This window comes from Lissotriton helveticus, chromosome 8, assembly GCF_964261635.1.
Source record: "Lissotriton helveticus chromosome 8, aLisHel1.1, whole genome shotgun sequence".
In the NCBI taxonomy this organism is placed as follows: domain Eukaryota; kingdom Metazoa; phylum Chordata; class Amphibia; order Caudata; family Salamandridae; genus Lissotriton; species Lissotriton helveticus.
In genome coordinates, this window is record NC_136069.1 from 384,683,060 (window position 1) to 384,710,802 (window position 27,743).

At 43.6% G+C, this 27,743-nt stretch overlaps 1 protein-coding gene across 2 annotated transcripts in view; it reads left to right on the top strand.

Annotated features, from left to right (window-relative positions):
• ALG5 (ALG5 dolichyl-phosphate beta-glucosyltransferase) overlaps positions 1-27,743 on the top strand; it is a 227,600-nt gene that overhangs the window by 90,824 nt on the left and 109,033 nt on the right. For both annotated transcript variants that reach the window (XM_078657186.1, XM_078657187.1), the window contains exons 5-6: positions 1,644-1,736; positions 11,950-12,063. In XM_078657186.1, coding sequence (XP_078513312.1) covers positions 1,644-1,736; positions 11,950-12,063 — 207 coding nt within the window. The remainder of the gene's footprint in view (positions 1-1,643; positions 1,737-11,949; positions 12,064-27,743) is intronic.

Here is a 27,743-nt window from a genome sequence, read left to right on the forward strand (position 1 = left end):
AACGTATGATATTAACTGCGTTGTGTTCTGTCTTTTCTATTTAAAGTATGTAATAGAATTTTTTTTAAATATTTTAAGATATTCGTGGTTGCCAATGCATGCAATGTACCTTTGGTAGATTGTGCTAAACACAGTATTTCTGTATTTATTATAGAATGTTGTATCTATGTCATTGAAACTGTGTTGCTCTCATGACCTCTGTTTCTACCTCATTCACATGTTTTTACCTTCAAGTGCTCATTGAATCTCACTCTTGTCTTGGTATGGTTTGTGAAACTATTAATGGCCCACTAGATTGTCCAATTCAGAAATTGCTATGAAACCAACCTATGTGCACAGCTTGGATCAATTTGCGTAATCCCTTCTAACTGTTCAATAATGTATTTGCGATGGCCACTACTGCCCATGAGATTGTACTGTATGAAACCTTTTAACCTCAAAGTAGCACCAGATTAGTTCATACATAATAACTCTTAAAAACCTGTAACCTAATCATTTCTACATGCTCCCTCATGCTTTTCCTCACTCTTCCCGTGCATTGATGGAGTGGCACTGCTATTGTGCTGATGTTCATAGCTTCCAGTTGGCTCATTATTAAATGTGTCGCAGCCAGTCCTGACTTTTTAACCAGTATCGCGTTGTGCCCTTGACATTGTAGTTTTGCTTTTAATGTTTTAAGAGTGAGCTCAGATCCCAAGGTATGCTAAAAATCCTGAATTGGTCGAATGGGTTCAAACATGCCAGTGGGCCACCTGCCAGCTATGAACATGGGATTACCTAAGAATGGTTTATAATCCTATTGCTTGTATAATTTTGTTGAATGTATTAACTTCAGCTCTAAGACCATTATTTTATATTCAAATTGGTATGCACATAATCGTTACCGAGTGGAAATAAAATGGATCTAATCACATGAGGGGTACAGAACATTGTTCATGTTTGTCAGTTGTAAGCCTCAAATGACTATTTAAAAGTTAACTTTTTAAGTATTTTTTATTATTTTTTGCTTGGATAAAAGAGGATATTTCAAGGTATTTTGTTTGCTGGAATACTTTTTACAGTTTTAGCCTCAATTTAAATTTGAAGGTCCTCAAAAATAAGCTAGAATATATGAAGGAAATTTATCTTGTGGGTGATAATTTATTTTTTACTTCTCAACCCGAGAGTGACTCACTGCATTTTACGAGATGCAATATAATTGGCTTTTCCAGGTGTGCATACGATTTGCCATTATGCCAGTATAGTTAACCTTATGCCTCACTGTTCATTCCAACTTTTGTTATGAAGAACTGAATGGCTGATGTAAATAAATCTTTATAGAATTCTTGTGGTATGTGTTTTCATACCAAGACTGGATAATTTTCAGTAACATCTATGGGAACAGGAGTGACTAGGAAAATAGAATAAATAGATGCAAGTTCCTCACCTGCTATAATTGTTGGGCTTGCGGGTCCTGCATACCTCTACCATAGATGTTTGCCTACAGAATTTCTAATGGATCAGTGTGTTAAAGTTCCTGTACCTATGTGAGTGTATGTTATCAGTTGAGATCCCAGCACCCCCAGATACTGCAAGGACAATTATTGTTTTATTATTTTTGTCCACCCAATATGAATGTCCAGCTGGTTTTGCTTGTGTTACAGGTTGCCCTGAGGTACTCCAAGCAATATGGAAGTGACAAAGTTCGTGTCTTAACACTTGTTAAGAATCGTGGGAAAGGGGGAGCTGTGAGAATGGTAAGGAAAGTTTGAGCATTCATGCTACTGGGTATATTGAGTATAAATGCCACTGATTCTGTCTTTTATATGATGCCATACTGTCTCCATCCAGAACCTGCAAAAGTAAAGATATTTCAAATGTATTGTGATATGTTCATATATTTGGAATCTCAATGTATATTGCGCTGTAATGTAGTATGTTGCACTAGGTTCACTGTATTCTTACGGTATTGTATACTGTTTATCTTTACTTGGAACAATAGTGTGAAGTGTTCAAAGCTCTCTCGCTCTCCCACTAGGTGTACACTTCACAAATACAATGCATACATACATCCTTCATACATAATATGGCATATATCAGTGATTCTGTTATCAGAGTAGCATTATTACTGTGCTTCAAGGTCTTGTGGCTAACGTGTCCTGACCTCCTTTTTTCACCCCAAACGTGACATCCCTCCTAAACCATGATGATCACGCTGCAACAGATAAGATCGTTAGCTATCTAGAAGATGTTGCGCTGGGCTGGCTGTCTCGGGTCAGAGGTAGTACTTACTTCAGTCGCTGACTGTAGATGATGTGAAAGAGGCTATACAGAAATTACCTACGGGACAAGGGACGAGTACTGACGGCCTGCCTAGTGAGTTTTACAAAACTTACATGGATCAACTGGCCACGATACTGGGCGATGAGTATGCGGAGGCCTACGATAGAGGTGTATTGCCTCCCACTCTACGAGAGGCTCTGATTGCCTGATGAAGACCCAAAAAAGTGTGAATCGTATCGCCCGCTGTCCTTTATGAATATTGATGTTAAAATATTAGCCAAAAATGTTGAGACGAAACTCCAGCCTCTAGTGCCAGCTCTGGTGCTGCCAGATCAGACTGGATTTGTACAGGAGTGCTTCACAACGCACAATCTCCGAGCGTTGTTTGCTGTGTTGCACTTTCTGGACCATGAGATGAAGGTGGCGGTGGTATTCTTGGACGCCGCTAAAGCCTTCTACTCTATAAACTGGGTAAATATGTTCACGGTGTTTGCTAGAATGGAGCTTCATCCTGAATTTGTGCAATGGATCAGATTGCTTTACAATGAACCGGTGGTAAGGGTTAGGGTTAACGGCTGGGCGTCTGATTCAATCCGGATTGAAAAGGGGAACTAGGCAAGGGTGCCCGCTTTCACCAATGTTATTCTCTCTCCTGCTAGAACGTCTAGCATGTAAGATTAGACAGCAACATAAGTACGCATCACTGGGGTTTCGGCAGGGGCCAATAGCAATATCATTGTATGCAGATGATATGCTGTTGTACTTTCGAGAGCCAGAAGTTCTCTTTGAACTCTTGCTTAGGGATTATGTAAAGATTGAATATCAATTGGTGTAAGTCTGTAATACTGCTCCATACGCAGGGTACTATGGCGCATGAGTTGGAATTCCCTTTGCAATGGGCCCAGGATGCTATTAAATATCTTGGTGTATGGATACACAGGGACCCAGAATATGTGGTTCAAATGAACTATGGCCGTGCACTAGAGACGTTGACGGAACGGGTATTTGGGTGGATACGCCTGCCGCTTTCTTCGGCGGATCATATCGTGGTGATAAAAATGTCTATTCTGCCTATGTTTTTGTATTTATGTGTAAACATTCCCATTGTGCTGAATAAACAGTTTGTCAAAGCCTTACAGTGATGTAAATTGACTCTGACGTGGGCTGGAAACAGCCGCGCTGCAGTAGGAGTGTTACAACCGTGTGAGAGGAGGGGTGGTTTTGAAACACCGGATTTGAGGCTGTATTACTTGTGCGCACAGGCGCCGTTTGCGCATTATTGGTAATTTTCGCCAAGTCTTTTGCCGCACTTAGTGGTGGAGGCGGACAGTGCCCACCCAATCCCGCTTACAGCTGAGCTACATCACTCAGCCTTTAAACTCTAGAGTCCACATTAACACAGTAACATGCCCCACTCGAGCATGGAGGGAACTGCACAGTAGAGCGGGCAGGGACCATTTGTATGCACCGGCCTTGCTAATGAATGCGCACACAGATATATCCGGTACTCTGCAACAGAGGGCATTAGGTATTTTGAGGTCGGCTGGGATCTTTATCCAGGTGGCACCTTAGTAACTCTTGAAGATCTGACAGCTAAAACCGCTTATACTGTCATTCTTGGGTTTATATTTGTGAGAATATGTGCAGCTGAAAGGTCTGAATATTCTGAATACCCTGAGGATCCGCAGGTTTTGAAGGCACTGCAGACTCTATTAACCAGTCAAGACAGACTGGGCTTGATAACAAAGCTGTATAGGGCTTAATTGGTTGAAAACCAGATGGACACTTCGAAGGCGTACGAAAAATGGACTATATAGTTAGAGGAGCTATTATCATGGGAAGATTGGACAGTTTGCTGCGCACAGATGAGCCGCCTCTCGGCGAATTGTAATCTTAGGATTATACATTTCAAATGTTTGCATCAAATGTACTACATGTGTGATAGGCTGCATAGCTATGGGCTACGGGGGGACTCGCAGTGTGTGAGGTTTGTCGGAAGGTGCAGACTTTAGACATCTGGTCTAGGACTGTGCTCCTATGTTACGGTACTGGGTTAGTGTCACACAACTCCTCACAAAGATGATTATGGAGACGGTGGCATGCATCTCGCAAATGTGTTTATTAGGTCTGTGTGCAACCATTAAGTCATGCAATCGCAGGAGGGAAGTCTGCGCCTACTGTTGCCTCCTGGTTTAAGGACATAGCTTATTGCAAAGAACAATTGAACATATATGCTGAAGATCTGCTGATATCTTCCAGACCAAAGGATATTTGAAGCCTGGTAGAGGTTTACCTTGCAGAACACCCTGATGTTTTGAAATTAAATAGGACGCTATGAATATCCCCATGAAGTTGGGAGAGCTACAGGTAACATAAATATTGTAGTGGTGATGGCTGAAAGACCTCTGCGGGGTGGCTGATAAGGAACAATGTGTTTAATATGTACTGTGGTGCTGTTGATATTTCGTATGGTTAACTATATTCCTTCTATGTATCTTAAACATGTCGCACTGAGTTTGTATACAATGCAGATGTTTGTAATGTGATGTAGTATGCTAAAAAACTTAATAAACAATTTTTTTTTTTTAAATGTCTTTGATTTGTGAATTCTGGTTTAACGCTATGGACCCTGTGGTACAGAGACTGGGTGGGAGGGAGGTGATGGGATTCATGTACCCGTTCATTGGCTCAAAGGGTACCAAGCCAGGTCCACAATTCTCAGACTTGCGCTCATGGAAGTATTTCGGGACTTGGTTCATCGCCTTATGAAACAGGTCGACGAACTGAGAAAGTGTTCCAAACTGTGGTCAGAATTCCCTCTGGTCCTGGAGGTCAGAGTGTGCTTTCAGTGCCCCTTTTGTAGCCTTTTATAGTTTTATGTTCAATGTGTAACACTGCTATGCATCCTGTAATGGTAACTGAATCAGAAATATGTTCTGACATGATCAGCTATACAGAGTAATCAGACTCTGTTAGAAGGTGATTCTGACACTATGGGCCGCCCGTATATTTTGCTTTTTGAGCACCTAATTGTTGAGCTTTTACTGTGGGGGAGCCTCATAATCTGGGCCTCGCCCACAGTGAACTCATAATGAAGGAGACTGCATGGAGATTTTACTGGTGTACCCCTGGCTTGACTAGGCCGCTGCGCAGCAGCTGGAGTATGGGACACCGTGCCGCTTACATGCAGACACGGGTGTACATGCGTGTGCATACGTGTAGGGGCTGCGCAGGGGAGATTCCTAGCGTGCGCAGTCCAGGAGCAGCTACAGAGTGAATGGTGTGGCAGGATTTATGCAGAATTGGGTGGTGCCATGGAATAGGCTTTATACCCTGGGAAGGAACATGCCAAGGAAAGTCAGTGTGTTTTATTGTGTTTTCACTTAATTATTCCCCTACGGGGATGTGGGGCCCATGGCTAAAATGACTTCCACAAAGCCTACAGATTCCAGACACACACTAATGTCCAGTGTAGCGGATGTGAAAATGAGTATTCTGCAGAGTCCAAAGTCAATTTGTACTGCTTTTGGGTCGACCAGAAGTGTCATATTTCTCTGAGTCCCTGGCTGGGGTCTGGCCCTGGCATGTTAGATTAATTACTTTTCTTCCCAGAGCGAAGAACTTACCTCCAAAGAGAAAAGATAGGTGGAGCTACACGCCAATCCATCAACTGCTGTCGCTGGGTGCCAGGGACCAAGCTTAACCACAGTGAGGGCAGTGAGGGGGGAAGGAGTTGGGTTTCAGAGGCCATGTGGCCAGAGACACTGGAAGACGCCATTTTGAACAAACCCAGGGGCTCGACAAGGAGGGAGCAGGGGCAGGGAAGTGATGTGTCGCCGTTTGATAGGACACACATAGACTTCCTGCCAGCCCCCTACTCAACTTTTAAAAAGTACTTGCACAGGAAGAGAAGCTCTCTCTGGGGTGCGGTGTGCTGAGGCGAAAGGTGCTGGAGCCTGGCGCAATGGGCAGTTGGAAGGAGGACACCCCTGACTGCCCCCAGGCCCCTAAAAGCGCCTGAGGAAGAGCCAAGGACAGTTGCGCAGAATAGGGGCCTCCTCCCAGGGAGAAGAGAGGTGCAGGGAGCCAGGGAAGACCGCTCCCTGCAGAATGCACTCTCTTGAAGCCCCGGAGGACAAAGGAGAGTGCTCCCAGTGGCTGGGGGTCGCCACCAGGAGCGAGAAGACGTGAAAATGGGGCAGATCGGACCCCCCGAGGCTGAGATATATCCCCCGGAAGGTAGGCAACCTTTGACCCCTATGAAGACTGACAACGAAGCACGTGGAGCTCCGCTGCCGGTCTCGGAGATGCCCCCGGGGTGGGTCAGGTCCCGGGGGCTGCCCCAGGAAGAAGCAAAGCCGGGGAGTGCCGTCGTGCTCCCCGTGAAGATGCCAGCAGGGGGATAGGAGCCCACCCTGGCCCCTGTGAAAATTGCCCCGAGGTCCCGACTGGACCGCTGAGACCACGTCCGTCCGCCGGAGCGGACAGACCAGAAGTACTCGGCCGGCTCCCGCGGCAGCACAGAACAGTGCTAGCTGCGCGGGCAGCCAGGGGTGGGCTCCCTGTGCTGGGCTCCCTGTGCTGGGCTCCCTGTGCTGGGCTCCCTGTGCTGCCCTCCAACCCTGGTGACACACGAAGGTCCCGGGTGGGACCGGGCCCCCCAACAACGGGCAGAGCGGTAGAGGGTAGGCTCCCCGAGCCGCATCCACTCACCTCGGGGTCCAAGTGGGACCGGGACCCCCACCGAGGCCCAAGACGCGGCTGGTGGGTGGCCACGGCGCAGCTCTCTCCAAAGCAGCGGGAGAGCCGCTCATCATTTATGCGGAAAGGCCCATAATGCCTTGCAAGCCAGCACCGGCCTGCAAGGGCAACCCAGCGTTTTCTTGGCTTGTGGTGGCCCGAAGGAGAACGGGGTCACCACCCTACATGTATAAAGGTGCTGGGGAGCTGCTGGAGAAGCGCAGTCTCCCCACAGCACAAAGAGCAAAGTCTCACCCCAAGTGTCTTGGGGATTCAAAGGAATCAACCCCTCCAGGGCTCAACTTGCAGTTAACACCTTCTGGGCTGGAACTTTTGTTCTTCAGCTGAGGGTGTTATGATAATTGCATCACTGAGTGAATGGCTGAGTTGGGGATGTCTGCAGAAGGGCATCCCCTGGAGGTGAAGAGGTGTAATTGCACTGAAATGCAGTTATTAATGGTTATTTCTTTTAGAGGGAATGATGTTCAATGTGAAGTATTGGTGTAAGGTGATGTCATAAGCTAAGTGGCTAGACACTCTTGCTAGGGTGTCTGGCAGTATTTACAACTTAATCCTGTGATCATCTGTGATGCATTTAGGGGCTGTAATTGCACTGCAATTTTAATGATATCCAAATGTGCTGAGTACTGTCACTCTAAAGTGTGCGTAAACTTGTATTCTTGCTGCTGCGCTTAGGTGTAGACCTCAGACTATTAGCCCTTAAGATGTAGAGGTGCATACTGTATGGTCAGTGGGAGATGCTCAGTCATGGTCCTGTGTCACCAAGGCAGGTGTAGCCTGTTTAATGCTTGTTGAGGTAATGGGAGGGGGTCGCCACTGGGATGGTGCCAATGCGCAGGGCCCTCGCTCCAGGTTAAGACCAATTCACTGCATTGGGGGCAAGATGATGTGCATACATGGCAGTGGTGGTACTAGACTCCACCACCCCTGCGGGAGGGGTGGAGATGTTATACAAAGTCACAAAGTAATTCAGTCAGCTTATGTATATTTGTAAATTGGTGTATAGTATTGAGTAGTGTGTGTGTTTAATAAATGTACTCTTACTTTTATAAAGCAAAGTACCGACTGGACAATCAATTATTGAGTGTTATTTTTGCGCACCTGCAAATGGCGATTACTAGCCCACACCACCTCCCTTGAGTAAGCCTCAGACTGCTCTGCAACGCTACCCTCTGAGAGTCAGGCGCCACAATGGGGTGTTTGGTTCCAAGTGAAGGACAAATGTAGTCATGTTATTTGTGCAGGCCTCACAGATGCCTCGTTTTCCAACAGAATGGCTAATCCAAAATGGACCACTGGAGATAAAGCTCCCTCTTCCAGTCAGATCTGATTATTGTATTCATTTATCCATGAACTAAAATTCCACATATGAATATAATGTAACCCTTCAAATCCCACCCTATATCTTTTTGGAATACTAATTTCTCAAATTGCTTAACATATTTACACCAAACCAAGCATAACCACTTGTTTTGGGTAAAGTTCTAACTTCAAGTTTTGTGTAATTCTGTGGAGTGTTTTTTGAAAGTGACGAATCACAGCCCCTTTTGCTGTTCGCAAAACATTCACACATATGAAGCTAAATAGTGGCATACTTTAATATCAAGCCCAAAAATTGTCTTTTTATGGAATTTCAGACCTGACTGCTACACAGCTGCTATTGCGACTGTGCAGTACTCTGATGAACACACAGCTGTACATTTATAAACGCAGAGGTCAAAATGCATGTGCCTACTATAGTAGAGCATCCCTGCCATGAAACAAATACTTTGTTTTCTGTTTTCCAAAGTGCGTGTTAAAATGACTCGACAGAGTAAAATTACTCTACTAATAGTCATAACACCTGGATCCAGGTTCTAGTTAAATACCATATTTATAGCTATTACACATGCCAGGACAGTATGGCTTACACCTTATATGCAGATCCATAGCATATATAATATGCTCTTTATTACCATTGTTGAGGAAGGGGAGGGGCATCACGCACAATATGAAGCTTCACCTCTTCAGGGTCCTGACAACTTGCAACACTTGATAATGGTAATAAATAACATATTACGCACTGCACATCCCCATTTATACTTTATATAGTAGGTATTTATTTGTGGTGATATATTCCCCCTTAGGATACTGGTCAACTGAATGTCGTTTTTGTAGTGCAATGACCCTGCAATATAAATAAGTGTATGTAAATCTGGTACATCGTTACCGCAGTCCTGGTATGCCATGGCTGCTCAGATGCCAGTCCCACCCAGCGGGGGAGCCAATCTTGCAATACCTGAGAGTTTAAAAACCACTGGTAAAATCCAGCAAACCCACATTCCGATGCTCTTTGTTAACAGAAATTCCTTATATTGTGATAAGAGATGCATCTTAATATTGACTAAGCCATTTGTGTTAGATAATCTTTACAGTTAATGCTTAACTTTCACTACACAACCTCAGTTAAAGACAATTGGGTTCCAGTGATATTAACAACAATGCAGTGAAATAAATATCCTTCCCTGGGGTTAGAGCTTATCTGTAATGTTTAGCGTTGCAAGTAATTACTACTTTAAAAAACTTTTTTAAATTCTTTAGATCTATTTGCTGGAGTGGAGATTTATTGTGTTTAATAGGAATTACCTCTGAAACCACATTCACTATGAGCAATTGACATACCAAGAATGTATTGGAAAGTGATCACTGTTAACTATTTTTTGGTACTTTTTGCTGTAACTTTACTCTGCCCCCTGTGCCTACTTCCACATGCTAATATCTCGCTCCTACATTTAACGCTATTCACCTTCCCCCACAGCAACAACAGTTCAGTAATCTACCATCTCCATACATAATGTTTTTAAAAATGTATTCATATTATTTCAAATTCTATTTCAAACTCCAGACCAAAACTAGTAAATTATTATCCACTGCTCAAGGAAGGGCTGGTAGAATTTTGAGAAACGAAACTTGGCCACAAAAATCTAAATAATTGTTGGTTAAGAAAGGCAATGAAGAAAATAACCCTTTCCATCCAATAGATCTCTGTGGTTTTAAAGGAATATTTTTGGATCATTATCAGTTTTGGTGAGATCTTGTCCTGCCCTTAAGATTACTAGCCGGCTTCTGACTGGCAGACAGGCTCTCTCCAAGCCCGTCGGAAGCCAGCTAGAATGACTGGCCGGTTTCCTTTCCGACCACCGTCATAATTAGGCAGTTGGAAAAGAAACCTAGCAGCCCGTAATCGGCCCCAAAGTTGCCATTTCGAATGCCACTCTTGCATTTACCGATTTACTGTGACTGCTGTAGCTTGCGGACCAAGTCACTTTTCTTCAAACAAAATATCAATTTTTTTATTTATTTTTATTTTTTTTCATCGGTATTCTGAAACTTCTCCTTCTGGAGCATGGCAAATGCAACCCTGGCAGCATAGTACAGAGGATGTGGATCGACTGTTTTCAACTTAAAAACTGGTTTGGGATGTTTCTCTTTCCAAACGCCTTCTTGAGCTACGCTCCTGAAACAGTCTTTGTGTAGAGTGATGCTTCTCACAGCAGGTAGCGTTGGTGGGGTCTCTAGATTGGACTACTTGCATGTCATCAGCCTCTCTGAAGAAGTTAACAGGAATAGACCAAAGGGTAGGCTGGGCCTAGACAAATCCTCACCTATGACCCCAGAAACAGCACCTCTTGCCCTCACCAGTCCCCTTAACCAGATTGCAGTGCTCAGGAAGAACTAATCAGTCACTTTGAAGGAGATGCCCTATCACCTCATCAATCCTTAGGCTTAAAACTATGTAAAAACAAGTTCTTCTCAGAGGATACATTAGATCGAAGTTCTCTATATTTTGCAGTGACCTATTACCGTAGAAACTGTTTCTCATCTTCATCTAACTATTTTAATGATATGTAGAAACCAAAAGATTGCAGTACTTATTTCACACAACCCATTGTTAGCATACTGTCCTTGCATTATTTCACATATTTTTTAGTCCAGCAATTTCTCCAGATAGTCCTTGCTGATTAATTCATAATATGACCTCGAATATTATGGTGCCCTTATTTGCTGAAGGGTGTGATATTGATTAAAAGAGCATCCCATTGCTCTTTTGCTTTGCAAGGCATAGTTGGTGGAGAATAGGGTTGTTTCTGAGAGATTTCCCTGCAATATCATGTGAGCACCCTCAAAGTCAAAACTGCCTGTATTTACAACACTTTTGTATGGCGTCTCCCACTCTCGAAACACATAAAGTGCTTCCGCAAAAGGCAGAAGTAAATGGGTTTTGAAGAATGAGAAACAGACCCCACCACTCCATTTCATGGAGACAAGAGAAAGGTCTCCTCCATGGGGATCATATGTAGTGGTGAAAAAATGGTATTTGAAAAATATGCAAGAACTCGCTTTACTCCAAATGCATAAACTTATAGGTTTGTAGGTCCACAAATGGAGAATTATGCTTGCCATTTCATGTGAGTGGTGGATTTGTACGTGTGGCTCTTTAGGAACTATGGATTTTTAAGTGAGAGTACATCTAGGACAAAGATAGTCTTGCTTCTTCACATGCAAATTTCTCTTACTTTTGTGAATCATGAATCCCTGAATCTGCACCATTGATTGAGCTGCGGATGCTTTTGAAAAGACTGTGCCAAAGGTGGCCATCTCAGCAAGCCACTTATATTATGATCTGATACGTAGGTAATAAATATATCTTGGCATAATAAAAGAACCTTTCTGTATTTTAGCTAGTTCTCCCCATGGATGATCACTGCTTAACCACTGTTTCTGTTTGACCAGCATCCCTACCCTCTCCCAGTTGCTTCTTTCCATCTCCGGGGGTAATGGAGACTGCCACGTTGCATTTTTATTTTGTGTACCTTTTGTCTTTTTTCACAAAGTTTTGTTTTTTATTCTGTTGACTATATTTAGTAATGTGTATTTTTAATTCAGGGTGTCCTTAGCTCACGAGGGAAACAAATCCTAATGGCTGATGCTGATGGAGCTACAAAGTTTGAAGATCTTCACAAAGTAGAAAATAGCCTTAAAACTCTTCAGCCGTGGCCGGTAAGTAAACACTTTCATGTAGAATATGGCCTTTACTTTATTTAGATTACACCTAGAGCATAAAAAGTTGTTGGAAAAAGGGTAATGGAGAATAGATGTATGGGAGAAACGCCCTAACTTTGCAAGTAAAAATAAATTACTAAGCCATATATTTTTTAAATTTCTCCCTCTTCTGACTGTAATCCGGTTGGCTTGGGTCACTTTAGCCTTTTGTGGTGAGACCTTTGTTCACATCGAAATAATATGCCAAAATAACTCTGGTAAAATAGAGTCTTATCATTAAGGGAGTCTGCTATCCTTTGTGATGAGAATTATCATGTTATGATCGACATTTATTTATTTTATTTTGACAGTTTTGTATAGCACGAACAAGACCCTTGCGGGTATCATAGCGCTTTCCAAGGCACAAAAACGCGATATGATAAATGCATACAAATATAGTGACTTTAGGAAATACATATCTGGTAAATGTTAGCGACTAAACACATAACAACAAGTATACGTCTCAAAAGTTCAGGTGAATCTTGCTAAGAGGATCGCTTTCCCTTCTTTTTTGAAGAACGCAGCGGACGGAATCAGTCTAGTTTCAGCTGGTAAGGCGTTCCAAATCCTGGGGGCCATTCCTGATAAAGTACCGTTGTAGGTTTTTTTCTTGTAGAAACGTTGTGGTTTAAGTAGAAAGTTCTCAGAACTCCTAGTTGTTATGCTACCACCCGATAGTACTAGTTTCTCTGCTAGGTATCTTGGTGTTTTTTGGTGCAATGCTTTATGGGTCATGCATGCGATTTTCAGGTGGATTCTGGCCTCAAAAGGTAACCAGTTGAGGGCACGAAGGTCGGGAGAGATATGCCAATTTCTTCTGGAGCCTGTGGTGAGTCCGGCGGCTGCATTGATTGAGGCTCTTAGAGGAGCGGTTGTGGATCTGGGTAGGCCGCAGAGAGCGACACTTCCATAATCCACTCTGGGAATTACTAGCGCTTGGACTGCCTGTTTAAAGTCCTTTGCGGTATGAATGGTTTCAGTTTTCTTAGGGTGTTCATCTGAAAATTGGCTCCTTTAGTTGCAGCGCTGATGTGTTTCTGCATGTTTATATTATTGTCCAGAGTTATTCCTAAGTATTTCGCAGAATCAATAATGCGGGGTTGGCCATCTAGTGCAGTTAGGTGCTGCATCTAATCGTGGGTCGTGTCTGTTTGTTTGGGGGGAGCGATGAGGAGGAATTCTGTTTTTAGTGTGTTAAGTTTTAGATGGTTGAGACATTTTAGACATTTGTGTCTATTCTGTTGTTTCATTGAGTATTGGACCTCAACTGCTTTTACTCTTATGTTGATTTTTAGAGGATACTTTTTGTTATATGTGCTTGCTTATTCTACATGTAAAAACTTGCAGGAACCTTTCTATTGGTGGCTTTTATATTTAGCTATTTGCATCTTACTTGTAAATGGTGTGCTCCTTTGATGTTTCTTAGTTTATTTTCTAAAAAGTCCCTACTTGCTGCTCTGTTGGTGTTGAGTTGGGTGCTAATGGGAAGATGATTGTAAAGAGGTAGGCCCGTTCTAGCTGTGGATTTTCATACTACTGCTGTTTCTACAGACCCATAATTCCTGCAGGTCTCCTTCATTTTTAGGTCTCACCTACGCAGCGTGCATGCGTTGTGTAGGAGGGGACCTCTTGGATCGATCAGCTTTTTTGGCCAAAAATGTGCATGTTTTGCATTTCTTTCTATTTCAACACGTGCACGTTTGGCGTTTCCCTTGCGGGAGCGAGCTTTGGCGACATCTGTTTATAATGATCTTGCAAACAGGTGGTGTCCCTGCTCGCTCCCGGAAGGGAAACACTGTGTGTGTCTGGCAGGCTGTGTCAGTTTCCTTTCAATTGAGGCCACGCCGCAGGCTCCCTGAAAGCAGTAATATGTTTGTTTTTTTGTCACACTGATTGCTTTGTTGACTGTCTCGTAGCGCTGTACATAAAGCTTCAGGCAGTTGCGGTTGCTCCCACTGACCCTGCTCCCTCTGACCCTGCTCCCTCATTTGCACCACTGCAGTCTCCATCCAGAAGGTACTCACGCCAGAGGGTTGGAGTTTGGAAATCCCGGCTCCCATCTTTGTGCAGGGACACTCTTAAGGTGGCGGCAGGGATTGTGCTGCCTCATGTATCGCGGAGGAGATGCTTGATAGCTGAGCCGCTCTAAGCGCTTTATGATCCCGTTTGTACATTAACTTCACCAGGCTCTAGCCGCCATGCGGCCGGGGAGAAAGAGGCGAGGCTAAATTGAGGGGGGGTTAGGGTGTCTGTGCGCCCATCGCTGCCTTTGTTGTCGGTACCCTGGCGCGAGGTGGAGTCTGGGGTCAGATAGGTTTGTGAATTGGAAGCAAATTACCGAAAGTAGACATATTTCTGCTGATCTTGTCTCCAGGGATCACAGTGGGGTGGTGGGGGAGGTGACTCGAGACTGACCCAGACTGGATCCGGGACCTACTCTTAGTGGTGCAGACAGAATCCATAGGTGCCTGGTAAACTTCTCTTCCGTGACATGGTGCACGCATCTCTCCATTTCTTTGTCTCTCTCTTGGCGCAATTTCCTTCTCAAAGCAATTTTATATAGCGCAAACTCGACCCAAAGGTATTGAAGCGCTTTATGTGTCTTTCAGTTACATTAGACAAGGACGCATTTATTTTTCAGGCACAGGAAGATTAAATGATTTCCTCGGATCAGGACGCTGAGACTAGAACCTGCGACCACAGTTCTAAGGTAGACAGCGCTGGCCGTGACGCCACATCCCTCTCCCAGTGTCTCTCTGGAGCAGCTATGATGTCACTATACGTGTGACACCTTGAACTCGTCCTCATTTTCAAGCGACTGCGCTTTGCCTCCTGGGATATGTCAGTCCTTACTCGACGTTACAACACTCTTAGACACAAACACTTTGAAACAGGCCCTCTCTGGGGCATCTCTCAATACTACAGAAATTCCACCCCTCTCCTTCAGGAAACTCCCGTTGCTGATACTGTGACGGAAGCCTGGTTCCATATTGTAAAAAATCTGCAGCTCTTGCCTATTCTGTTAAGCTATTTTGCACTGTCCACACCACATATAATATATATATACCTCGTACAATGTAATCTGATGGTCGTGTAAAGCACTCCAATGCTCTTAGGACATGTTCGAGCGATATAAAACTGCCAAGAGGGAACGGCAAACCTACAAGTCCCAGAATGCAAAGTTATGTTGGCACAAAAGGGCGAACAAGTTTAAAGTGCCCCATATATGACATGCGATTACTGAGTGGACTTGCCTAATATGGGCCTCACAAATGTAGTCTGTAATTTGACTCAAATTGTATGTCTGGAGTTTGCATGTTAGGAGTTATTGTTCTAGCAGTCACCCATTTTTTACTTCTAATTATTAGCATCCTGTTATTGGTGCTCCCAGCCGTTATCATATTGAAGAATGGATGTATATAGTGTATTGACAAATGGAGAGAAAGGGTTGAGGGTAGGTCTCCATTCTCATTCTGTCTCATTGTGTGAGTTATTTGTAAATGGTTTGTCCAGGATGGAGTCTCCCTTTTACTCCCCTTCGTTACCTCATTTATGCTTGGGGATTAGGGAGAAAGTCCAGAGTTCACAGCAGAGATGTTAAACAAGGGTGGTGTCTGGTTAACTCACTCCCTTCTTTGATAGCATACAAGCTGTTTGTGTTCACTGTCCTTAAAGGAGAGCAATTTTAGTGTCCCAATATATCAGACCATGTCAACCATCTCACTTTGTTTTTTGAAAATTTAACAAACAGCCTGCTGGTTATTTGGTGTCTTCGTGCACCCAGGATGTTCAAAGTGGAAGAAGCAAATGGAAATGATGAAACAGCCCAGCAAATTCTTCTTTCCACCTATGCTCCATATTTTATTCTGCAGAATGCCCCCACAGCATGTTCGCTATGGGGCAACCATAGCACTTTGTGTGCATCACCTTTATGTTTGCCACATTTTGTTTCACTGCTGGATCCCATGCGGTGGCAGCAAACGGACGCTGTCCGCAACCATCTGCAGTTCTCTTCAGGCAGCTACCATCTTCAGTTCTCCTGGGCCCCATATAATATGTTTGCCATTGTTTTAATTCCTGTAACAAAAATAGGAAAAAGGATTCCTTCCTCAAACTGAGGGGATCCCCTAAGCCTATTGCATAGAATATACTCCTGTTACTTTTGTGTTGAGCCTGTCGGGAGAAAAGCAAGCTTCCAGTATGCCAGACCGTACTCTTCATGTGTATAGTGGAGGAGGGCAGCCAGGGCATCAATCAACATTAATCTTAGTAGGAGCTACGCCTGTTACAGGTCATTAGACCCACTTTGCAACAGGAAGATAACCGACAATGTCATATGGAGAGCACCTGGCAGAGGCCCTAAGCCAGGTTGACACTGCGAGGTGAGGAGTAGGAGCACTATAACAGCAACTCATAAACTTTGCACAACAAAAACTTTAAAATAAGACTAAGGAGCTCCATACCTCTCCACAAAAGAACCTGGCGCCTGACCAGGACTCGCAGGGAGATAGCATCAATGAATCATGGAGGCCAACGGAAGATGCAGAGATGTGTTAGATATTAAATGATAGTTATAAAAGACCGGTTAGTAGCCAAATGTGGAAAAGTGAACAAGAGTAACAAAGCTGCCTCATCCACTAGGTTCACACGAGAAAGAGTGACCAACATCTCCCAGGGATTTTCTACTACAATTCTTAAGATAAATTAAAGATGAGGTGGGCACCATAAAGAGAGTCCTTAAAGAATACTCAGCCTCTGAAAGCATTACCAACTTGGCTGGGAGGGATGGGCAGACAACAGTTCCTCAGAAACATGCTGGCAGAAAGGATGTAAATGAGTGGACACAAGGGTCAACCATTGGTAATAAACAATGAGCAATCAGAAAAAATGCACTTTATAGGGAATAAGAACTTGAGACTAGAGAATCAATACGGTGAACTGATGCTCAAACATAAAGACCTCTAATATCATTTGAGGTGATGGTTTACAGGGCACAGACATTTTTGTACATGTGCAAAGGCTACTTCATGACACCATGAACTGTCCAGCGGGGCCCACCTATTCTTTTCGATCGCACACTCAGCAACTAAGGTGGGGCACTGCTGAGAGACCTTTCTCAACAGATCAGTTTCTTCTAAGAGAAGGAAGGAATCATTTCCCTAATCCAGTCCTCTGGTTACGTCACATTTGAAGGTCACATACTGGCAGTCTACAGTGATCTTGTTGAGATCACACTGAGGCGAAGAACAAAATTAGAGCCAGTCATTCACTTCCTTCATAAAAATGACATGCCATGTTAATGGAGTCACCAGTTTAAATTGATATTTGTATGGACCTCTCATAAGCATTACTGGAAAACCCAATGAGGAGACAAACCAATTCTAAGAATCAGCAGCAACACTCCCCAAGAAGAATCACAGTACTCTAAACCAGAGCAAACAGAATCCCAAAAGAAAGGGCAAGTAGTAAAATAAGGGCAATCATCATCAACATCACTCACGAAGAGGGAATTTGAAAACACCCAGGAACAAGTCGATACAAGAGGTAGAGCATAATGAGGTGAAAAAAAGACCCATCAACAATGGCGGAGGTGGTTCAACCGACATGGCTGCTGTCTGTTTTGGTATTTTGAGAAGGCTTCGTAAAATTCTCCCTCTTTTTCCCATATTTCAAAAAGGCTGGTAGTCCATGTGCTTATACTCTCACCTGAACTACAGCAATTCTCTCTATTTGGGAGCACCCAAATCCACAAAGAAACTGCAGGTAGTGCAGAACTCAGCTACTAGGATATTGCACAAGATTCCCAGACACCAAGGTGTCCGGCAATCTCTCTGCCTTCGCCACTGGCTTTCTGTCCCGGAGATAATTAAATTCAAATCACCATGCATTGCTTATAGGGCACTCCTTGAGAAAGGGTCTCTAATCTCCTGTGCACTGATGCTCTCCTACATCCTTAGGAGATCTTTGGGTTCTCTAAATGCCCATCATCATGCTAAGGTACCTGTCATCAAGAGGGCAAAATACGGAGGATGCTCCTTTGCATACAAAGCAGATAAATTGTGGAAAACCTTCTATCTCTCTTCCCTCAATGGAAAAAAAACTTCCTTTTCTGAAAGCATTAAAAACTTGGCTGGAATAGATGGGCAGACAGCAGTTCGTCACAAACATGCTGACAGAAAGGAGGCCTTAAAGATAGTAGACTTGGGGTAAGCAGCACAGAAAGGAGACTGAAATACAATGGGTTTGACAAAGTGCAACAACAGTCCAGACAAATGGTGATAATAATCTGTTTTAATGCCAAAGGCCCTAACGCTTCATTTATGAGCTAGCTGATCATCATATGTTATAGCTGCCTTTCTCAGAAGACTCCGTTATTTAAAAAGGACTGTCCCAGAAGAGATAAACACTTTCCATCACAGTTTTTCGTATCATCCAACACCGTCAGCAGGAGTAGAAGTGTTATGCAACCATTCCTTTCAGGGAAAAGGGGGAAAGTGATTCCAGATAAGGCTAAGAGGATTTGGGGAGTAGTCCAGCTAGCACAGTAGCGGCACTATATACAGTTATTGCCAGACAGGAGGCCTTCTCAATTCAGCAGTCTCAGCTATTTTTGAATATGCAGTGAGGGAGAGCCTGATTAGGTTAGACTTTAATTTAGTTATGAACACCCACAAAGACCACTCTCAGCAAAGATATAACGTTGGTTGCTCCACACTCCAGAAATGGCTGGTGAGTTTGGATGTATGGAGGAGGGAGCTCCACACTAAGGAAGTTGATTATACTTTATTCTCAGTCTTCCACAAAATGTACGCTTTATGTGACCATTTTGTCATGTGATTGGACTGTTGTCCAATTTTGAAGAGGCCACCATAGGCCGTATTGCTCGTTCACTCCTACAATACTCATGCAACACCGCAGTCATCGGGTACACACTTGGTATCTAATGAGTTTCTTTTGCAACACCCAGCTGTTCGCAAAGAGATTAAGAAAGGCATTTCTAACTTCATGGCTAAAAATTACATCATGGGCATTTCATCACACATGCCCTGAAAGACTGTTTTAACAGGAATATTCATCACCGCAGTGGCATGACAAAAAAGGCTGGAGCAATTGCGAGAGCAAGTTTTGAATCCCATTTATCCGATTTGGAGAGGTAACATAAGCAAAATGCCCAAGTGAGAGCCTTGGATCTAGCAAAGAAAAATACTCCCTTCCTCGAACCATGCAGAAATGCCATTGAGCCGTTGACAAATCTGGCAGACTGTTTGCTCCCAAAGTAAATGGTAAAATTAACATTGATAGGATAAAAGCAGTCACAAACTAGTGGAGAGTGGGTTCAAACAGTTAAAGAGGGTAGCACAATTGCTTGAACATTTAGGGATTATTACCTGGCTCTCTATAGCAAGGACCTATTATCCACTTTCAAAGTGGAGTATTTGCAAACTCACCTTAGCTTTCAAATCTCATCTGACTGGAAAGAAACATTAGAGGGATCTACAGCAAAAAATGAACTCATAAGCGCCATTCATAGTCTAAAGCAAGGCAAAGTACTAGTCCATAATAGGTACGCTGCTGCTTTTATAAAATGCACTGTAATGCTTTGGTCCCAGTTCTATCAAGGCTTTACAGCGATTTTGGATAATCATGTACAGAAACTAAATTAATGCAAGAGTCGGCAGTGGCGGTGATTCCTAAGCCTGGCGAATATTACCTATGCGCCTGTTCTAGAACAGTGTGACTCCTGAACATAGTAGGTATTAAACTATTCACTAACATGCCCAGCAGTACAAATGTGATCTATGTTACCGGAGATATACATTAACCAATCCGGTTTTATTCCACATCGGCAATGCTGAGAGCACACTAAAAAACTTGTATTCATTTTGTAACATACCCAACGAAAATACTGCAGTGCCATATTGCTCTTGTTGGATGCAGAGACTACTGGACATCATGGAACAGGTGCTGCCTACAACAGGATTTGGAAATCACTTTAGCAATTAGACTATGGCAAGCTATCAATCGCCAAAAGACCACATTAGAATAAACAATATTACCATCACAGATCTCAAAACGTGTGGCACAAAGTATACCTGCTTGCTCTCCCTACTCTTATTTGCTTTGACCCTGGAGCCATTAGCACGTGCATTCAGAAACAGAGAGGACATTATGGGAGTTAGGCAGGTAACGGATACATTCAGCGCCTTTTTCATTCATTCATTCATTTAAGCTCACAATGTTTGTGGATGACACCATGGCGCCCCCAGAGGACCAATCAGTATCCATACCTGCCTTTGAAAGGAATTGGAACCATATTTATTTATTTCAAAGTTTTATCAAGCACAAACTTGACCCAGGCGGGTATCAAAGCGCTTTACAATTTGGATAGGTATTACAAGAGTATACATAGTACATCAAGATGGTCGTGCATCATAGTTAAGGTATGTGGGATACAGACCATGGAGAAGAATATTCGATAATCTTCGCTACATAAATGAGCATGGTAGGCAAATGCTGCGATTCTAATGAGTGCAGCAATCTCATTGTCAATCAGGTGGCAGTTCATGAGCAGTAGGCCAGGCAGGAACTTAGCCATTAGGACTTTTTTTTACTACCTTTTTTAAATAGTCGTGGAGGAAATTTGTTGAACTTCCATAGGAAGAGAGTTCCAGATCTTTGGGGCAGCGCCTGAGAAGGCCCCGTGACTCGTTCTCATTTTGTGGAAGATCTGTGGCTTTAAGAGCCATGAACTTGCACTTCTTGAATGTCTGCAACCTCCAGATCGTTTTAGAGCCAGATATGTGGGAGTCTTGAGATGTAGGGCTTTGTGAGTTATGATGGCTATCTTTAGCTGTATTCTAGCCTCATATGGCAGCCAGTTTAGGGAGTTGAGGGCTGGGGAGATGTGCTCATTTCTTTTTTAACCTTTGAGCTGTCTAGCTGTTGCATTATTGGACGCTTTTAGTGAGGCCAAGCTATAGTTGGGAAATCCACATAGCACGGAACTACCATTGTCTAGCCTAGGCAGCACCAGAGCTTGCACTGTCTTCTTGAATTCCTCTTTTGGAAGGAAAGGTTTTAGATTCCTTAGCATGTTCATCTGATGTTTAGCCCCCTTGCTTAAATTGCTAATATGATCCTGCATGCTCAGGTGCTTATCCAGTGTGCAGTTGAAATCGGTATGATGTATCAGCCAGTGATCGATCTTGGGGGTGTGATTGGGCAGAGCATTGAGAAGGAATTCCGTTTTGGAGGTGTTGAGCATGAGGTGGTTGTCGGTTAGCCAGTTTTGAGTATCCAGAGGGGTAGAGTTGAGTGAGACAAAGTCTTCAGGGGTGGTGATTTTCAGATAAAGTTGAGTGTCCTCTGCATACATATGGAAGAGGATGTTTGCGGCGTTCAGAGCATTTGCCTAGGGTTCTGGGTCAAATTGAAGATTATCGGTGATAGTGCCAACCCCTGTGGAACCCCCATAGAGACTGAGAAGGGCTTGGATAGGGACTGCTTTATCTTGACTTTTTGTTATCTATTATGAAGGAAGGAAGTAAACCATCACAATACCGGGCCAGAAAAGCCTATCCTATGTTCAAGGCTGGATAAGAGATTGTTGTGGTTATAAGTGTTGAAGGCTGAAGAAAGGTCAAGGAGAATCAGGAGGCAAGCTTCGTTGTGGTCTAGCATTATCAAGATGTCATCCATAATATGAGTGTGAGCAGATTCCGTGATGTGGCCTCTTCGAAATCTGGATTAATGTTGGTCCAGAAGTTTGAAATACTCCATGTGTGCACAAAGTTGCAACTGCATGCATTTTACAGCAGTTTAGTCTGCGTGGGGATGGTGTAGATGGACTGGAAGTTATTGAGATCAGCTCTGTCTGCGTTAGGTTTTTTTAGAATGGGGGATATCTGCACTACTTTTAAGCAGTCTGGGATCGTGCCTTGTGATAGCGAGACGTTGATAATGTTTGTCCAACGGGGGAGGATGGTATCCTTAATGTCTTTTGAAGATGGGTGGTGGTAGCGGGTTGGTGAAATGATTAGATGGGTTGATAACCAGCAGAATGTTGTAAATATCTCTTTCACTGACTGGGGTAAAGGAGAACCAACAGGCGTCAGTCTTGGTGGCAGTATTGGAGGGTCTGAGCCTCTCATGGTGAGCTGGATCTTCCCTCCCTGCTGATAGGAGAATAGCCCTCTTTGCGTCTAGGTCGATACTGATGCTCTTCGTTTTCTCAGTCAAGAAGGTTGCCAACTTGTCGCAAGATGGAAGGCCATCAGCGAGGTCAGACCTGCTGGGTGACTTGCTAGATTGTTGTTTATCAATTTCAAACAGTTTCTTGGGGCAGTTTTTGGTTTGATTGAGTTGTGTTCTGAAGAAGTCAGCCTCTGCAATTCAGATTTTTTTGTTATAGGTGTACCTGATCGATCGCAGGTGAATTAGATGTTTAGAAGAGGTTACTGCTCTCCAGGTTCTTTTAGCTGACCTTAGGTTGCTGCGTTCAGAGTGTAGGCTGTCGTTGAACAAAGGTTTGGAGATTTTGACTGAGGCACTTTTTAGTTGTAGAGGGGCTATTTCGTCCAGGATGCCAGCAATGGTGGTGGTAGAGAAGTCCGTGATGACATGCATATCCTACATGTCCGATCGGGGAGTCAAGGCCTTACTACAGCGGGTTGCAAGATCCATAGAGTTAATATTCCTAAGGTTCCTTTTCCATTGTATCTTTTTCTTGAGTTGGACCCTCTTCGGTGATACCTCCTTGTTAATTAGGAAGAAGATGCAGTAATGGTCAGACCAATCACAAATGATAATGGTATCTATTGTGATGGTTTTCCCTTTGGAGATGATGAGGTCCAGAGTTTCACCCTTGTTATGGGTTGGACTTTTGCAATGTTGTGTCAGCTCATGCTCCAATAGGAAGGTTTTTAGACAGTTTGCACTTTTATCATTTGGGTTAGACCAGTGAAAGTCGAAATCACCCAGGAATATTTGGGAAACTAAGGTGTCATCATTGGAAGAGATGATTTCCATTAATTGTTCAATGAACGAAAGATTGTCTCCAGGGGGGTGGTAGAATGTGTAGTTTGCATATTGGGCGATGCTTGCTAGAGATGTTGATGCATAGGTACTCACTGGAGATCAGCTCGTAGGGATCGGAATGTGAGACCGAGAGTGTATTTCGATGTATGCAGGCTAAACCTTCCCCCTGTTTTATGGATATGTCTAATCGAATTATGTCATGGCTAGGTGGCACTAGAAGGTCCAGGATGGGGGTCGACGAGCCTTTTAGCCAGGTTTCCATGAGGATGATGTTATCAAGCTTGTTGTTATGGATGAGGTCAAAAATGTCGGCTGTGTGTTTACTCGCAGATCTGCAATTGAGTAGTACGCATTTCAATTGGAGACTGTGTGGGCGTTCGGGGTCTGCATGATGGTCACTTTTTTGAGGTTACCATGGTTTATAACTCTGAGGTTGTGGGAGGGTTACCTGTTCGGGTTGGCATGGATGGTTTGGATTAAGCTCATAGGCATGAGTCCAGAGGTGTCTTATCGAAGTTTAGTGGGAGGTCATAAGAGAGGAGAAGAACATCAATATCCTTGTTTGACAGCTCAAACTTTATTCTTCTGGGGCTGGAGGGGTATTGTATTTGAGGTAAGGTGAGAGGGACGCATGTCTGAGACAGGGACTCTGCTCGTGCGGCTCAGGGGTGGATCCCCTGGAGCACATAGCCTTCTGAGCAGAGGGAGGCGTTCGATAGAGAGGACTTTCAGATCAAGAAATTCATCCATGAGTAGGCACAGGTGGGGAGAGATCTCATCCAGGCGTGCAACCAACTCTGAATGTTGGATAGTGATTGCGTGGATGGTTCCCCCCGAGATGTGGTATCTCTCGGGGGAACGGTCAAAGGCGTTCATGGAGAGGTCCGGGGAGCCAATGATTCCATGATGTCTTGTGTAGCACTAGTTCGCTTGGCGAGAGGATAGGGGGTGGGGGCGGGCGGGGTGAGCTAGAAGTAAAGGATAGGAGGTCGCTGAGGGGTGGTGGGACGGATTGCATTGGGTCGAATCCATGTAGGGCAAGACTCTGAGATGGTGGTGTGTTTGGTGGTATCCTGCATTGGAGATCACCAGGATAGAGAAAAGGACGGTGGGCGTGATGGGATGACCCGCCCCTGGGATCAAGGTGTGACCGCATAGTGATCAGTGAAGTATATGTCAATGTAGAGCCATCTCATTGGAATCGATTATCTAGTGGAGCGTGAGGGGTCAAGTGAGACTAAATAGGGGATTGAGAGGATCCGATATCACATAGGGGGAGAGCAGGGTTATGAGGGGTTGAGGACTTCCCAAGAGTGGTGGTGAGTGTGAGACTGAGATTGTGTGTTATGAATTAGGCCGGGAAGATAATCCTTAGAGATCGCTGCTTTTTTTAGAGTAGGGAAGATATTAACCATCCTAGCTAAATTGTTGATGGAGGCTTGGATTAGGATAATACTGTTATTGTAGAGGGTGATGGTGGCATTCGCATTGAAAAAGGGCGAGGCTGAGAGTTTGAGGACCTGCGGGGTTTTCCTGGAGCCTGATATACGAAGCGTGGAATAGAAGATCGACCTCCAGCGACCTTGTTTTCTTGTGTAGAAGATGAGGTCATTAGATAGTGTACCCTTGTTGACACAAATCTAAACATCTGAGATTAATGTTTCCAGTCCGGTTTTGAGAAACCGGTGTTTGAGTTTTTTGGCTATATTTTGGAGAGGTTAGGTGGGTAAATAATTGTGAAGGAGTTGGATCCTGCAGGGACAAGACTTCTATCCATTATGAGAGAGGCCAAGGTAAAACCTTGCAACGGCAGGAGCGAAAATACTGGATTCGTTTTTTTTTACTTGTTAAAGAAAAGAGCGATTGGCGATGGACCTAGTTGACCTATTGTGGATGGTCCTAGTTGCCAGTTAAAACTCCCTCTGCTTCAAGGTTTAAACCTAAGATTGCAAACTATGAGGCCCTACTACTTAACCACGTCCTCAGTAAATTGAAGACCTACATAAAGTGATCCAATTAATTGGAAATCTAAGGTGTTCATTTAATTGTGCATTTGCTTAGGACACACAATTTTGCAAGTCATAACACTCAACTGCTCCCAAGTAATAAAGGAAATAAAACAATACTTCAGAAAATGACACATACCGTAGTTCAAATGGATAGGTAGAATAGTAATAATTAAAATGCAGATAGCAATGAAGGTATTCTGTCTGGGCCAAACCATCACATTAGCTATACCACACACACTACTTATTCAGATTAATTAATTCACAAATAACTTTATCTGGCTCAAAAAGGCCAATAGTGTTTCTGCTAAAACATCATACACATCTGTGGTACGAAGTGGAACAGTGGTCCTATTCATGCATCCTTGCATCCTTACATCCAGGAGGCACAACTACACTATCTCGTAAAGCTGGAAAAGTTGAAAACGATGAAGAGGTGGCGCCTCACTGATCTATTGGTAATCCTTTCTGGCAGGTACTCTGATTTTGATGCTCACAAAGAAACTGGGGATTTTATTTCTTGCTCATCACTAGATTTAATCTGTCAATCCGGGACAAGGTTGATGAACGGTTGAGGCATACATTATTTCCTTTGGCATTCCGAACCTATTTGTTTCAATTCAAATTTTACCCCAGCACTAAATAAAAGAGGAACTTTTGTTTATGGAATGGAAACTGATTCATCATAGCAGGTTTGCCTTTCAAGAATGGACTGATAAAAGTATTTAAGGAGTTTAAACAACAGTAATTAATCCAGAGATGGAAATGTTATCTTGCCTGTAGGTGAGAGACATTAGGTGCTTCATCCATCGATCGAAAATGGGACCTCATGTTGATTAACTAACTTTGAAAAATGGCTAAAAGATGGAACATTTGATCGACAAAATATTTCGCACCTGTCCAGAGGCCATCTGTTAAGGAAATTGAGATAAAGAACACTCATAAAGAGTGAGAGACGATGTAGGACAGAGCATGCATCTCTGCTCATAGCTGCAAAATGAGAAAAAAAACAGTATAAAATACTTACATACAGGTACAGAACTCCAGAAAGGTTAGCACAGCGGTACGAAACAAGTACTGTTGTTAATTTGGAGACCGTGCATAGCCACAGGGACCTGGCACTGTCCAAAACTGAACAGATATTGTGAGAAGCTTCTCAAAGAAGCAGAATAAGCATACGATGTGCTGATTTCCAGGGAACCGCGGGTCATTCTCTTGAATCTACCATTTTTCGGTGGAAGATCACTGAGGGGTAAGTAACTGGCTCCCACATTAGTGGTGCAACTCCAAACAATGCTAGCACTCTGGGGGAGACGGACAACACCAACGCTCCATTAGCTCGCCAGAATGTGGGACACCCTTACTATGGAAAAGATCACACAGTCAACCAAAGACCGAAGTTTGAGACAGACTAGGTACCACTTATCAAGATTCTATCTCACGGATATAGGGAATTACCTTCTTTACGATTTTTTTTTACGTCTTTTTTTTTAAAGTTTGAGTTTATTGAAAAACAAACAGAACAGAAATGAAGAAACAGTTAAAATGATAAAACCATACATGTTGTACGATAAAAAATATAAACTGATAAAAGTAGCGCAAAATATATGAGAACTAAGAAGAAATTCAATCAAAATATACAATAGAAATAACATTGTAAACCTAACAATATTTAAAAATGAGGAAATCATACAAATTATCAATAAAAAGACAATTGGTAAGCAACTAGAAAAATGGTAAAAGGCAGTGAGGGAATTGAAGGTGGTTTCTGTACCTTATCTGATCTAGACTTCGAAGTAGTGGACGAAGAAGCTACTAAAGAGAAGTAATTGGTTGGGGGAGCCAGAGGAGGTCTCTTTTGATTGCCAGGGAAATGGGAGAAACATAATTAGTATCCAGCCAATGATGGAAGCAAGCCGCATTCCACCAAGAGCGAAAAGTGACATTGTTAGCCTGTTTCCAATTGGAGGTGATGAGATGAAGGGAAATAGCTATCAAAAGGTCGAGGAGTTTATATTGTTGTGAAGATCTTGCCGTTTTCTTTCTGGAAAATGTACGTACCATCTACAGCTCATTTCCTAGTACCGATTCTTTGACAGAGGGGCAGAGGCCTAATTCCTGTACCAACGTGGGCCTTACCATCTTCCCTGGATTGAGGGAGGTGGAATTTGACAGGATGGCGGCTAAAGTGAAATCAGGGTCTCCCGCAGACCCGCTTAGGCCCGCACTGTTTAAAGACTTGGCTGTGCTGTGTCTACCCCCCCTGCACCAACTCCTCAATATGTCGTTCGCCACTGGGACAGTACCGACCAAGTGGAAACAGGCCTATGTCACCCCGATTTTGATGAAACCCACCTTGGACCCAAATAAACTGGAGAATTACCGGCCGTTATCCCTTCTCCCTTGGACAGCCAAGGTGGCCGAAGCATACGCTAATAGCGTATTGACTAAACATCTCCAGTTGGCCAACATCCTCGATATCTCCCAGAACGGGTTTCAGGCAGGTCATAGCACCGAGACTGCTCTCCTTGCTATGACTGAACACCTTCGCTCCATGCTCGATTCTGGTCAGACGGCGGCACTGGTTCTACTTGA